Source organism: Hibiscus syriacus, unplaced genomic scaffold, assembly GCF_006381635.1.
Source record: "Hibiscus syriacus cultivar Baekdansim isolate YM2019G1 unplaced genomic scaffold, ASM638163v2 tig00112339_pilon, whole genome shotgun sequence".
NCBI classification, from domain to species: Eukaryota; Viridiplantae; Streptophyta; class Magnoliopsida; order Malvales; family Malvaceae; genus Hibiscus; species Hibiscus syriacus.
Window position 1 is genome coordinate 317,211 of NW_024063304.1, and position 15,226 is coordinate 332,436.

Genomic DNA, 15,226 nt, shown 5'->3' on the forward strand with positions numbered 1-15,226 from the left:
ATTTAGCATGCCACATCACCTCTTTAATGACGTTGTGTCCATTTTGTAAGAAAATCTGAAGTTCAATGCCCTTTGTGAAACTTTTGAAAGTTTAGTGTCTAAATATATTATTTTTATACAATTTAATGGCTATTTGTAAATTTTATCCTATAAAATTAGTGGTAAATATGTATGCCATTCCTTCTAGAATTTTCCTATATACATTCGGACAAAGTTTCATTTTATATCCTACAGTATAGTAGTTCCTGCAGAAGTAAGAGTCTATGATATTTATATGCCAAGGTATGTTCGAGGGAATGAACTTATGGGACGAAAATAAATTATCAAAAGAAAATACTTAAATTATATATGAGAATTTAAAAAATTTCAAGCTGCGATATCCCTTCTCGGTCCATCCCGATATGTATGCGTTATGTGTGTAATGTATGCATGCAAGCCTCATAATAAAACAACAACGCTGAACTTTGCAAGCATGTTAGAACTTAGAATCAAAGTGCAAAGGAAAGAAGAAGACATCATGCATTTAAAAATGAACTAAAGACTATCCTCCATTCTCATCTTTTAAACAAGGATTCTCAGTTTGATTAGTTTCCACTGACCTTGATTCATTGGTTAACATGGCATGGCGTCCCAGCACGACAAGGTCTAAAAGCTTTCTCCTTGCACTATAAACCGGATTCGAGTCGATCAAACAGCCCCTTTCATATGCTTCTCTAAGGAAAACAGTATGCCTTTTACCCTTGGTTGACAAATAAAACATCCCCGGATGGTCAAGGAACAAATCCCTTATGTTTAAATCGATGGCGAATGATTTCCTGAAATGACTTATCTTCTCCACCTCCACCATCCGCTCCACCGTCAAACTCAAGAACTCATGCACGACGGCCACCACCCGTTTTTCTACCTCCATTACTCCTGCCTTAGATCTCTTCTTTTCTCCCATCTCTTCATAAGGCCCTACGTAAGGCAATCTTTGCCATTCCTTCACCTTGGCCTTAAAATCCCTTCTCAATCTCATCCCTGGTGGATAGCTATGTTTAAAACCATATTGAATTTCCATTCTGTCGGCACCACAATCCTCTTACAACACTCCGTGACTCGCCAATTCTTGACCGAAGTTACAAAGCGTTCATCACGCATTTCATCGGCAAGTGTTAAAATGTGAGTGTTAGGTTCATGAGCATCAAAGAGCGTGAAAATGTGAGGATTCCGGGATATGATGGAGTCCTCGAAATCATCAGGCAACCCAAGTTCCCTCCAAACTTTAAAAACAGCACGGAGAGGCAATGATTTAGTTGTCGACATAGACAAAAGCCTGACTAAGCGATCAACAACTGAAGGTAAAGAAGCATTGATAGCTTCTGCTTCCTGTCGAGAAATATCAATAGCAGCATCGGTCAACCTACAGAAAGTCTGGGATTTATTGGGATCATAGAAAATGTGGAAAATATGAGGGTATTTACGGAGAAAAGAGGCGGCGCCACGGTTGAGATGTAGCTTTTGGGAGAGCTTGGAGAGGAAATCAAGGGAGACCGAAGGAGGGTTATTGGTGGGATTGCAAGGATAAGATCTTGTATTGCGATGACTTTGAGAAGGTTTTTGTATTTGTCCATTAGTTTCTCAAACGTAGCGTCCCTGGCTCTTGATTCCACATACTGGACAGAGGATGTTTTGAATCGACTACCGATAACTCGACACGGGTTTTGGTGTTTTAATATGGTTTTGAGCATTCTGTCGTGAAATTAGCGATGGTTTCGTTGTTCTACTCTTACAGTCTGCTCGTTGAGCACTTATGACAAACACCTGATGGGTAAATATCTCGAGGCGTTTGGTTTTGTATACATAAACTCGTTGCCGATGCTACCAAAAGATGAAGAAATGCATAACAACCAATACCCAAAGACAGATTTTTATGCTTTTAAAGATAATTTTGCCAACTGGGGTTTGAATGTGAAATTAGAAAATCGATGCAAGTAGAAATACAGTGGTAGCGAGAAAGTGAAGTGAGGACTACAGACGGGCGGCAGAAATTAAAATTTTGTTATTCGGATCCTTTAGAAATCACTTAAGTAAAATAGTAAAACTACATTTTAATTTGGCCCCTCAAAAAATTCAAAATCCAATTTAGACCCCTAAATAGTTGAAAATAAAATGATGGGTACGGTCGAATTTTTATTTTGAAAATTGAGTTTGGATTAGATTTTAAGATTAAAAAAACTCGATCTAATCTGACATAATATCATAATAATTATTTATATATTTAAGAATAATTAATATAATATCTCTTTTTATATTTTTTTAATTAAATCCTTATTTTATCCTTATTTTATCTAATAAAAATAAATTATATATATATACATTTATTGAACTGAGTCGAATATATATTTTAACCTAAAAATCAGAACGAAATTCAAATCATATGAAACATTCTTAAACTCTAATCAAATCAAATAATAGTGGAAAAATTCAATTTTCAAATGAAGTTCATATAAACTAAAAGCCCGACCCACCCAAGATCATCCTTCGGAATGACTTATGAAGTTTCGAGTTTTTAGTTTTGGGTAAAGTACACAAATGTTCACTGATTATAGGAGTTACTTTGTTGAGTCTCCTGACTATTAAAAATTGTAAAATGATCCCTCAAATATAGGATATTATTTTATTGAGTCCCTCGGTTTATTAAAAGTTATAAAATGGTCTCTAGTCTATTCATATGTTCTGAACTCGTCCATTTTCATTAAAAAATTAACAGTCGTTTAAGTTGAACATTAACATGATGGTTAGGATATGACAAAATTATATTTTAATAATTTATACTAACGCCACTATTGCTTTCAAGCATTGACTCATTGATATAATGTTTCAAGCATTAGCTCGACACCATAATGTAAACGGAGAGGCGATCCATAAAATATAGCTCAAACAATTATGTGATTAGATTTTAACATATTCAATCAACATGTTAACGTACAACTCAGGCTATCGTACATTTTTTAACAAAAAAAAAGACAAGTTTGAAAAAAAATGAATAGTTAGATGATCATTTTGTAACTTCTAATAGTAGAGGAACTCAACAAAGTAACACCCTATAATTAAGAGATCGTTTTATAACTTTTAAGAATTTGAGAACTCAATAAAACAACATCCTATAATAAAGAGAATATTTATACTTTACCCTTACTTTTGTTTGATATAATTACGTGTTTGTATTTAATATTTAAACGAATATATTTTTTTCTAAAAAATAAAAATATGTATATATTTTTTTTCTAATAAAATCTAATCCTACTTTAGATATGGCTGGAAAAGAAAACTTTGGGGGAAAGAATCTTCATTTTAATTTTATTAGAAAATATATGTTATTTTTATTTTCATTTTCTTAGAATTAAGAAAATATTGAAGAAAATATGAAAATATAAAAAAATATTTTCAATAATTCACTAATATTATTTTAGGAATTTAAAAAATAAAACAAAACAAGATTTAGATTTTTAAATTAACTCGCACGGATTCAAATCTTTTTAATAATAATTTTTAAGATAATGATATCTTAAACCTTCAAATTTTGTAAAAAAATTAAAATGAACCCTAAACTTTTTCAACTCAATTTGGTCCTTACACTGATTATTTTAATAATTTAATTTTTAGTACGTTTATATTTAATTTATTAAATATCTTAATAATTGTTTGTGTTTTATATTTTAAATTTAAATATTTTTTAAAAATTAATTCAGTCCTTAAACTTTTTAAAAAGAATCAATTAGGCCCTCAAACTTAGCTAAAAAATCAATTAATCTCATCTATCACATCATCGTCCATTATATACTACCACAATAGTATCGTGAACTATCACATCAACATTGTATATTGTCATGTAAGCTTTGTGAATTATCATATAAGCGTCGTGAAGATCAACGTTTGATTTCGTAAGTCAAAAGATCAGATTGATTTTTTCTTAGTTTAAGGGTCACATTGAGTGCAAAAAAGTTCAAGGGCTACACTAGTTTTTTCCCAAAAGTTTGAGGGTCTTATATACCACTAAACATTTTTTTTTATTTTAACGATATTTTTGTGTGCTTTTGTTTACAACAAATTTTTGTGTATTTTTTAGTCTAATTAATATCCAATATACATTAACATTATATTCTTATTATAAACTAAAATAATTTTTGTGGTATAAAGTTCTAATCAACTTTATTATTTTATATTTATATAACTCGCATATTAAATTTATGTAACGAATTTTTTAATGATTATATGTTAATATGATTACTTAATGACTATGGTCCATCTCTTTAAAAAAATATCAAATATATTTTAGTTATTTTATTTTTGAATTCAAATTTTATTTATATTAATCAACTAAGTTTTTCAATTTTAAAAAATTGAAAATGAAAACTATCTTCTAAAAATAGAAAATATTTTCCAAAACTAAACATTACTTTAAATTTTTGACCTAAGAAAACATGAGAAAATAAAAGTAATCAACTTAACCAATCGAACAAAAAGAATAAAAATCACATTAACCATCCGAGCCGAATAGATGTGTGTTGATTATATAAAATATAGCATCCATGTTCAATATAAGCGTTTTGTTCTACTTTCAATTTTCAATTACAAATGCTTTTAATGAGTTCAATCACATTTCTATTAAATCAGCGTTTTAAATCGTAATTCACCCATTAAAACAAAAGGGGAACTGCAAATATACATAGAAAATAAATGAAACGGAGTAGACCAAATCAAGGGGCATAAGCATAACATTACCTACTATATGAGTGCAAGCTCATCTTGAATTTCCAACACATATTGATGTAATTTCAGGTACGCTTTGTAACAAAAAATGTTATAAAAGAATTACATGCACAAAACTAGTCTATGCATAAAATTCAAAGAAGCTTCTAGTACCGTTGGTGAGTCCTACCTAGAAGTAGTCCTGGCACGACAATTTCGATGTGGACATGAGATCTTTGGCAGCTCTAGAATCTGTACTGATGGCAATCTTCCCCATTCCAACCTCCATTGCCTCTCTCTCATCCATCTCCGTCTTCTTTTTCTCAGAGTCATTCGTATCCGCAACTCGGTTTCGCGATGACGATGAACTTGATGGCTCTAAAAGTCGGGGCCCTGCATTGATCCATGGATGTAGAAGGCATTGAGCAGCAGTGGGACGCTTCTCAGGTACAAAATCAAGGATGGGAACCAGGAAGTCGGTCATTTCATTTGCATTTGTTCGCTTAATTCGTACTTCTCAACGAGTACCTTATTCAGGGGCCAGAAACGTAATCTTCGTATGTGCCTCAAATCACCGTAACGGTTAAAGAAGTCCCGCGAATAACGGCCACCCAAGGCAATCTATGCATAATTCACAAAATAGTTTTTGTTAAATGCAGGAGTCTGAGAAAGTTCTTACTAGGCAGAAACGAAACTTCTCACCTTCCGTGGCATCATTCCTAGAAGTTCCATCATCAAAGCTAAGTGGTCCTGAACAGATAAGAGAGAACTGTTACATTCGTCCAAGGGTATATCAAGTTTATAGCTTGATCAAATGAAAGCCAAATCAAGATATTCCTATTACAGACACCCTTCAATCTATTATTTTCAAGTTTTAAAGTTCAAACCTGCTCCAAGGCACTTTTAGAATAACTTTATATATATATATATATATATATATTGCAAGGTAAAATAACATCTTTCCAAAACCACCATGTATTTTTTATTAGGTGTTTCAGTTAAACCGTAAACCTTAAATCCTGCCAAATGTTTGGTTAGCCGAAAAAAACATGAGAAAGCCTGAATGTGACCAATATACATGTGATTGTATACATAAGCACATGAGTACATGCATACACCTAGCATATATACATAACACATTCCTAAATACAAAATCCTAAATTTAACTCATGTAGGAAAATTATGATGCTCCAGAGATTTAACAACAATAAAGGTAATCTTCCTGTTTTCAGCTATAAGTAAGCACCTCTCAAACTCAAACAATAACCTAACAGTTGTACGAGACTGATGATAATTCAGCAGTCTCAAAAATAGATGAGCTTACATTCTGTTCAGCTATCATTTCTAAATGTATACAAGGCTACCGCATACAAGGAATACTAAAGTTTACAGCAAATTTTAATCAAGATCAGTGGTGAAATAACTAGCTAAATATGAATAGGCAAGAAGAGAAATTTGCAGACATAGTACTTTTTTATTCTCTCCATTAAGTTACAAAAAAAAAAAATCAGTTCAAGACACCTATAATATTTTCTCCCTTTTCATTTCTAGTCCTTTTAAAAAAAACAAATAACCTAACAAAGTTTTAATGTGTTCCCTAAGTTGCAAAGTTTTAGCATTTAAGACGATATGATTATCATATTAAAGACATGTAAAATGCAAAATATCTCCAAGGGATTGCATCCATATTTAACTACAAGTTCAATATAACATGCAACAGACAAATCACTTTTGTACCCATTTATAGCCTCTATTTTCTTATGCAGATGCACTGAGAAATTTTGTTTCCTTTTTCAAAATCAAAGAAATAACTTCTTTAGGTTTACAAGCTTGTCCCTAACTTCAAAGACTGAATGCCACATCTTCAATGAACTTTCATCAAGAGAGATGAGAACTTGAAAACAAACACATACATCATATAAGGTGCAAATAACAGAAAATATAATCACATTATTATAAAAGAAAATACCTCATCTCTGTCAAAGTTGTCACCACTATGGGGATCAAAGAGTACATCACCCGTCGCAAGCTCAAAACAAATGCAAGCAAATGACCAAAGGTCTGCTGAAGTAGAATACTTGGATCCCAGAATCACCTCAGGACACCTATATTGTCTTGTCTGAATATCATTCGTAAATTGTTTATATGTCCAACATGCACTCCCAAAGTCAACTAATTTGCACTTTAAGTCAACTGACGCCAACAGTTTCTGCCTTGTGGAGCGACTTCCTCTCTTATTACCTTGACTTTCTTGACCAGAATCATTTGTACCATCAGCATCAGAGACTCTATTAACATTGCCGGAACTACTGGGGCATTCAACAGAACCCACAACAGAAGATGATTTGGCTGCACCAGATGTTTCGGGATCCAAATCAACTTGTGCAGTAACTTCCTTCTCCACACATCCCTGAGTCACCCGCTTAGCCTTTCTCCTAAATTTCTTCTTCTGATTTCTATTCAAATCCCCGTTACTAGATGGCAGTGTCTTGTCCTTAATATTCGGAAGGATGAGAGGAGCACCCGATTCTCTTGGGTCCTTAGATGGATCCATCATTGACAACAATAAAATGTTTTCCGGCTTCAGATCAGTGTGTATAATAGAAAGCTCTTCATGCAGGTAATCCAAGCCCACTAGAATATGGAAACATATCTCCTTAACCATATGAATAGGCATGCCATGATAATCGGAGTACTTGATGAGAGTCAAAAGATTATCTCCCAAGTACTCAAACACCATACAAACATGCTGTCCATTCGGACCTGAATGTTTAAAATGATCCAAAAGCTTTACCACACATTTTTTATCTTCTTTATCCCCATCGGCAATCTGTTGCAAGATTGTTATCTCATCCATCGCTGCCTCAGTGTAATGCTGTGCACTTTTTTGAACTTTCAAAGCTACATAACACTGTAGTTTAAAAAAATTACTATAATAAAACATAACAAAAGCAATTGAACTAAAATTAAAAGAGAATAGACTACATTCCCTACTGATTTTCTGCTGTTTCGTTGTCAGAATCGATCAAGCAAACAAATTATTACTTGCGAGTTGCAACGAACGCTTTTGATTTGTTCTTTACAATCAAGCATATTTTACTCAGTTATTTTCTAGGAAATAAATCTAACAGGATATTAACAAAAATATATGAAGAAGGTTCTTTTTAGATGATTTTTCTTCAATTACATGATCGACAGAACAGAATAATCAAATGATACTGATTTCTTTTTAAAAAAAGACAAATTGGAGCAAAGGCAAACTTCTTGAGTTAACTATACAGATTTAATTATAAGACAACATAATTGAACTAATAATCTACAGAAAAGAAGCAAGACCAGGTAGGGATAAAGAGAAAGAGGTTTACGGAGCGCTGAGTGTCCCAAGCAAGCCAAACGGTGGAGAAATGGCCCCAACCAAGCTTGCTTTGTACAACGTAACGACCGTTCTTGAAAGTGTCACCGATTCTAACGGCGTGATAACCGCCTCGCCGGTAATCTTCCGTCCCTTCGTCCTCCGATGTCAAATCTCCGCTCTCACTCCCGCTCCACTCTTCTTCCTCCTTGTTGTCCCCCATTCCTTTTTCTTTCAAAAAATTAGAAAATGAAAAAAAAATAACTTTCTAAAATTTTCAACAAATACTAGATCAGATTCAGCTGGATCAGTAGATCCTGCAGCAACATATATGAATAGAAAAAGGAAATTTCTCTTTTCTTGGCTTGGATTGAAGGAAACATAAAATTTTTGTAAAAAAAAAAAAGAAAAAGAAAAAGCCTTTTGGCTTTTGTGCGGGAGTATAATTTACCGTATGGAAATTAGGGACTTTGAAATTTGGGGTTTTCATTTTTTTCCTCTTATTTTTTAATATTTTATTAATACGTGGCGTAATATGAAGGGTGGGATCCCTGTCTTCATCAATTGGGAAATCCAAAATGATGGGATTTGGGAGTGCTGCTCTCTTTTTGCTACGTTAATAAGAGTCCGTTATTTTATTGAAAACGATTTTTAAAAAATAAAATTAAAAAATATTTTTAGAAATGTAAATTATTTTTTAATGTAAAAATATTTAGATGGTATATTGTAAAATATTTTATATTATTTAGATGATTTTTTTAAAATTATTTTCAGAATCTGTTTTTAATGAAAAAGTTGTATATTGAATATGTTTTATTATTTATTATTTTTTGAAAGTTTATTTTTTATATATAATTATATTTTATAAAAAATATGTATTTTAAATAATATTAATATTATTGAAAATATATTATAAAAGTTTATAAATTCTAAGAATGTTTAATTAATAGTACACCAAATTAAAACAAAAATAGTACATAACATTGTATTAATAATAATATTGTCAGAATATATAATTAAAGAGTTTATCATATTAAAACAACAATAATATTCAACCGTAATAATACATAATCTAATTCATAATTAATTAAAAATCATATGAAACACTATAAAATTGTCATTAATTAAAATGCCTAAGGTTGCAACAATCAAAACTTGATCAACATGAAATATCTCTTCATACACCACAAATGATCATCTCAGGCTTGTACGAAATAGAAAACTCGGCGAGGTAATGGTTGATCATCTCAAGCTTGATTTCAACTTGATTGAATGTCTTGCCGTTGTACACACCGATGATGCTTCCAATCATTTCGGGCACAATGATCATATTACGCAGGTGGGTTCTAATTGGCTCTGGTTTCTCACCAGGTGGCGCCTCCCTTTTCTATATCAATACATCAAAGTAAGATTAAACTTTCACAGAATAATCAAAACACTGATGCATCTAATGCAGTTCGATCAAAGATAATATTCGTTAAAGCTATAGAAATTTTCAAGACACTGATGCATCTAATGCCGATCAAAACACTGATGCATCTAATGCAGTTCGATCACCATATATTATTGACATCGAAAGGAGTAAAAGATCAACTTTATCTCAGCGAGATGTGTTACAAATTTTTCAAGAAATTAAAAAATAACCATAAGAATCAAATGCTATATGCCGAATAAAATACATGAGTTTTACCTTTAAACAAGTTTAAACAAAAATCAAATGAACAATGCCCAATAACTCTATGTCAACCCTAAACATAATTATAAACCCCACAAATATAATTTATTAAAAAGCAACAAAAAGGAGCAAATTAAAGATCAGCTTACCGCCTTGCGAAGCTTCTTCATCAAAACCATTGGCTTTCTCTTGAGACCCCTCTTTCTCCTATTTATATCCTATGGCTTCAAAAGATACCTAAAACCACCAACCTTTATAGGAGCAATAATACTCTTTATACTATGCTGGCCTAGCCACTATAAATAGATTTACGGGACCATATCTCCTCAACAACATATGATTAACATGCATAGCTCCTTCTAAATTACATATTTTATATAAACAGAAAGAAGCCATTTGTTGGTGCTGAGATAAGGTAATTAGAACAACCTATTCCTTAAAAATGACATCTGACCATTATATGACTCCTTTTGTTTAGAACACCCAGAAGTAGTTCAAGGCATGTTTTCCAAGAACAGATAAGCATATGCCACTACATAAGATCAAACCTGCAATACTTACCAATTCTCTTTAATTCCAAAGCTATTATTCAACTTCCTTATAGGTTCGGTTAATCGGTCCTTAAGGTTTGTATTTCCTAAAGTTTTTCTTGAATAAGTTTAGTGTACGAAAAGGAAGGGCCAAACTACTACTTCTAACAAGGATATGTAATTCTAGTGAGTTATTACTCAACGAAGAAAACTAATTAAATCAAAACGATCAGCTTCAACACACATAGATGATAATTGACATGCCAACACAAACCCTTTTTTCTTTTCAGTTAAAAAAACCCAAACTATCGTGTCGACAAATAACAAATTCTTAACAACTCCAGCAGTAAAAAATGTCCCAAAAAAACAGTTAAGAATTATAAATCTAACAGTTAGAGAATAAGGTGGTGTTTGTTTTTGCAGAGGTAAAAGGTCTGTAGTCTGCGGACCACATCTGCAGGCATCTGCAGAAGAGGTGGACCAAAAGTCTGCAGTCTGCAAGAAGAAGACTGTTTGTTTTTTAACGTCTGCAGACTGCTAAAATGAACTGAAATATAAATAAACTGATTTTTTAAACTTAAAAGAGTTTTGCAATATTGAGATTTAAATAATTTTAGTTTTACAATATTGAAATTTAAATAATCCATACAACTACAATAATAAATTATTTAAAATAAATCAATCCATATTTTAAAATAAATCAATCCATACTAATAAATTATTTAAAATAAATCAATCCATACAACTACAATAATAAATCAATCTATATTTTAAAATAAATCAATCCATATAATAAATTATTTAAAATAAATCAATCCATACTAATAAATTATTTAAAATAAATCAATCCATATTTTAAAATAAATCAATCCATACTAATAAATTATTTAAAATGAATCAATCCATACAACTACAATAATAAATCAATCCATATTTTAAAATAAATCAATCCATACAAATAAATTATTTAAAATAAATCAATCTATACTAATAAATTATTTAAAATAAATCAATTCATACTAATAAATTATTTAAAATAAATCAATCCATATTTTAAAATAAATCAATCCATACAAATAAATTATTTAAAATAAATCAATCCATACTAATAAATTATTTAAAATAAATCAATCCATACAAATAAATTATTTAAAATAAATCAATCCATATTTTAAAATAAATCAATCCATACTAATAAATTATTTAAAATAAATCAATCCATACAACTACAATAATAAATCAATCCATATTTTAAAATAAATCAATCCATACTAATAAATTATTTAAAATAAATCAATTCATATTTTAAAATAAATCAATCCATACTAATAAATTATTTAAAACAAATCAATCCATATTTTAAAATAAATCAATCCATAATAATAAATTATTTAAAATAAATTATTTTAAAATAAATCAATCCATATTTTATAATAATTTATTTTAAAATAAATTATTTTAAAATAAATAACCTTATTAAATTATTTAAAATTATTTTAAAATTAATCCATATTTTATAATAAATTATTTTATAATAAATTATTTTAAAATAAATTATTTTAAAATAAATTATTTTAAAATAAATTATTTTAAAATAAATAACCTTATTAAATTATTTAAAATTATTTTAATAAATAACTATATTTTATAATTGTTCTTGAAGAGGTTTGAAGACCTTTGAAGACATAAAACCAAGTCTGCACCAAGAAGAGCTCGCACAGACGTTTGAAGAGCTTCTGTCTTCTAAAAAGCAAACAGTCTGCGAAGCCTAATGTCTGTGCGTGGTCTGCGCGACGCAGACATAAGTGGTTTGAAGAGCTTGCACAGTGAAAACAAACACCACCTAAATCTCTGAAACTTGAAATATACCACATATCCTACGAGAAACTCCAGAAAAAGTTCAAGCAAATGCAAAGACAAACTGCCTCTAGATTCCAATTCACATCAGACAAGAATTGCAGACGACTAATCACTTCTAATGATAAAAATAAATTTTATCCCCTAAATTCACCCAAATCAAATACTTTACCCATAACCCAAAATAGAAATTTGCTCAAAGATGTCCATGAATTTCAAAAAAAAAAAGAGCTTTCCAAATCATTAAAGAAAAGTCGAAAACAAAAACAAAAACAAAGAAGAAGAAAGAGTAGATCTTTACCCTAGAAATGGTAGGTGTTGATTCAATCTGGCCTTCTCTGCTCAAAACGACGATGAGAACCAAAACCAAAATCCCGCACACCGTAAACGAAGGAGGCCACTGGATCGCAAGATATTTCGGTGTGGATCAAGAGACAGGAAAACGAAGGAAAATGACTTATCCTTCTCCAAACGGTAAGTCATTTTATCGTGTTTTGCTTTGAGTTTTTTATTGACCGTAAAATAAATTTCATTGACTTTTCCAAACACAGGAAAACAGAGAAAATATTTTCTGTAAAATATTTTCCCCCAACCAATCAGACCCTAAATGAATATTTATATAAAAACTATATAATTGTAATATTATATTTTATTAAAAATAAAAAATACATTTTTTCTTTAACAAGGTTATTAAACTCCAGCTGAAAGTTTTAAAAGAATTTTTTAAAATTATAAATAATATTAAATATATAATTTTTAAAATATATATGTAAAACATTTTTTTTAATTTGATCATAAAAGTAAAAATATTATTTTTTATATTTATTTTTTATTATTAAAATTATGACAGAAGAGTAACTTCTGTTTCTGTAATAAATTTAACTTATCAATTTCGCTCATATCGTATTTTCACATTGATTTAACCCTCGAAATTGATTAATTGTATTATTTTATATTATATCACTAACTTAAAACCCTCAACTATAAATCTTAAATCATACCTTCATAATCTCTAAACAGTAAGTTAGGATTTATAATTTAGGTTTTAATTATGATATAGAATGATGTGATTAAACAATTTTGAAGGTTAAATTGATGAAAAATACGACACCAACAAAAATGATAAATTGAGTCTGTTATAAGAGCAAAAGGTGACCCTTAAATCTAAAAGTATAATTTTAAATTTTAAATAAAATTTATTAAAATCACGGATAAAGTGCACAAATGACTCCGACTAAAGGATATTACTTTATTAAATCTTTCGACTATTATTTTTTTTTGATTCCAAGTCTCTCGAATATTAAAAGTTACAAAATGATCCTCCGACTATAGAATGTTGCTTTGTTGAGTCACTCGATTATTAAAAGTTACAAAATTGTCGTCCGACACTCGTCCTTTTCCGTTAAAAATTTGACATTTGTTTAAACTGAACGTTAACATGATGAATGAGATATGATAGTCTTTTGAGATTTTATGATCATATTTTAGGTATATCAGGTTTGGATTTAAAATGATCTTGCATAGATTATTTGTATATAAGGGCTTTTTATACATTATGCCAAAAATTTGTAATTTAACTTCCCTCACATTGCATCAGGACTGAGCTTTCCGGTTTAGCGGTGCCAAGATATACCCCGGTAAAGGTATCAGATTTGTTCGAGCTGATTCTCAAGTAAGTTTCAAATCCAGTTCGAACTAAAGAGGTGAATGTTATGTTGTTGCATTTGTAATAAATAGTTTTCGTGTTTGATTTTGTTTAGGTCTTCCTCTTTTCCAATTCGAAATGCAAGAGGTACTTCCATAACCGTCTGAAGCCATCGAAACTTAAATGGACAGCCATGTATAGGAAGCAACATAAGAAGTTGAGTGCAATCTGTGTAAACTCGATTTCATTCAGAATGTTGCATTTTTCCTCCATTATTGCGACTTTGCTAATAAAGATCATGTTCATTGATCAGTTTTTATTAGTACATTTTTATTATTGGTGATAGAAAGAACACCATTGAACAAGGTGTGGCATCTCATTTTACCACTTTCATCTATCTGATAAAAGTTGGAGCAAGATCACATAATGTTTATTGTTAATGTTACACTCCTTGGGTGGTAGTGGTAGATACAGGTATATGCCTGTCATGTTTGTTTAAATTTTTAAAAGTTTTTTCATACATGTGGAGGGTTCTTTGAAGGTCATATCTATATACCATTGTTCAGATACGGATAAAACATAGATATCCGACAAGAGTACTTCAATAAAAATGAAGAGTCTGAACAATAAATTTTTTTGTTTGCATGCGCTGTTGCTTATTTATTTTCATGTTGTTTACGTGCATTTAGGACATTGCCCAAGAGGCTGTGAAGAAGAGGAGACGTGCCATTAAGAAGCTGTAATCCAGATCCATTGTTGGTGCAACCTTAGAGGTTATACAGAAGAAGAGGAGTGAGAAACCTGAAGTTCGTTATGCTGCTAGGGAAGCAGCTCTCCGGTGTGTGGTTTTCGTTTTGCTAATATTTCATCTTTTCCATGTCATTGCTGATTTTGACAGTTATATGCTGTGTGCATCTATGAAAATATTTCTTGTTCATCTATTTTTAGTGAAATCAAGGAAAGGATAAAGAAAACCAAAGATGAAAAGAAGGCAAAGAAAGCAGTAGCAGCAGCAAAGCAACAGGAGACACAAAGCAAGGGTAACATTCCCAAGGGTTCCGCACCGAAAGGTCCCAAGCTTCGTGGCGGCGGCGGAAAGCGCTGAATTACTAGTTTATTATCCCTTTTCCCCTAACCAGGGAGGGTTAACTCTGTACTTTAAATAAAAACCTTACTGTTACTCTTGTAATGTGATTATAAAATCAATTTTAAAAATTTATCCGTGTGTTTTATTCTGCACTTATTGGAACAGACTGAGCTCCCTAGTTCACTCCTCCAAATTTCTTTTCCCTTTTAGATATTTTGGATAGGCACCCCAGACATGTCATTGAAGTATCGACAAATTCCATACAGTATATTCTGTTATAATGTTTTGATTTTTCGATCTACCTTTATTTTGGTGACATGTGTCTATATTTTGTTAATTGATTTTA

The 15,226-nt window shown here is 30.8% G+C and overlaps 1 protein-coding gene and 3 pseudogenes across 1 annotated transcript; 1 reads left to right on the forward strand and 3 right to left on the reverse strand.

The window, feature by feature from the left end:
• Positions 1–422: 422 nt before the first annotated feature.
• LOC120177857 lies at positions 423–1,809 on the reverse strand (annotated as a pseudogene).
• A 2,968-nt stretch (positions 1,810–4,777) lies between these two features.
• Positions 4,778–8,545, reverse strand: LOC120177859 (annotated as a pseudogene).
• A 632-nt stretch (positions 8,546–9,177) lies between these two features.
• On the reverse strand, positions 9,178–9,947 carry LOC120177862 (40S ribosomal protein S15-like). The gene is made up of 2 exons (XM_039183851.1): positions 9,911–9,947; positions 9,178–9,473 (listed from the first exon to the last, which is right to left on the reverse strand). Exons 1-2 carry the CDS (start codon positions 9,938–9,940, stop codon positions 9,264–9,266), a joined length of 240 nt encoding a protein of 79 aa, XP_039039782.1. The 5' UTR covers positions 9,941–9,947; the 3' UTR covers positions 9,178–9,263.
• A 3,720-nt stretch (positions 9,948–13,667) lies between these two features.
• Positions 13,668–14,927, forward strand: LOC120177861 (annotated as a pseudogene).
• The last annotated feature ends 299 nt before the right edge of the window (positions 14,928–15,226 follow it).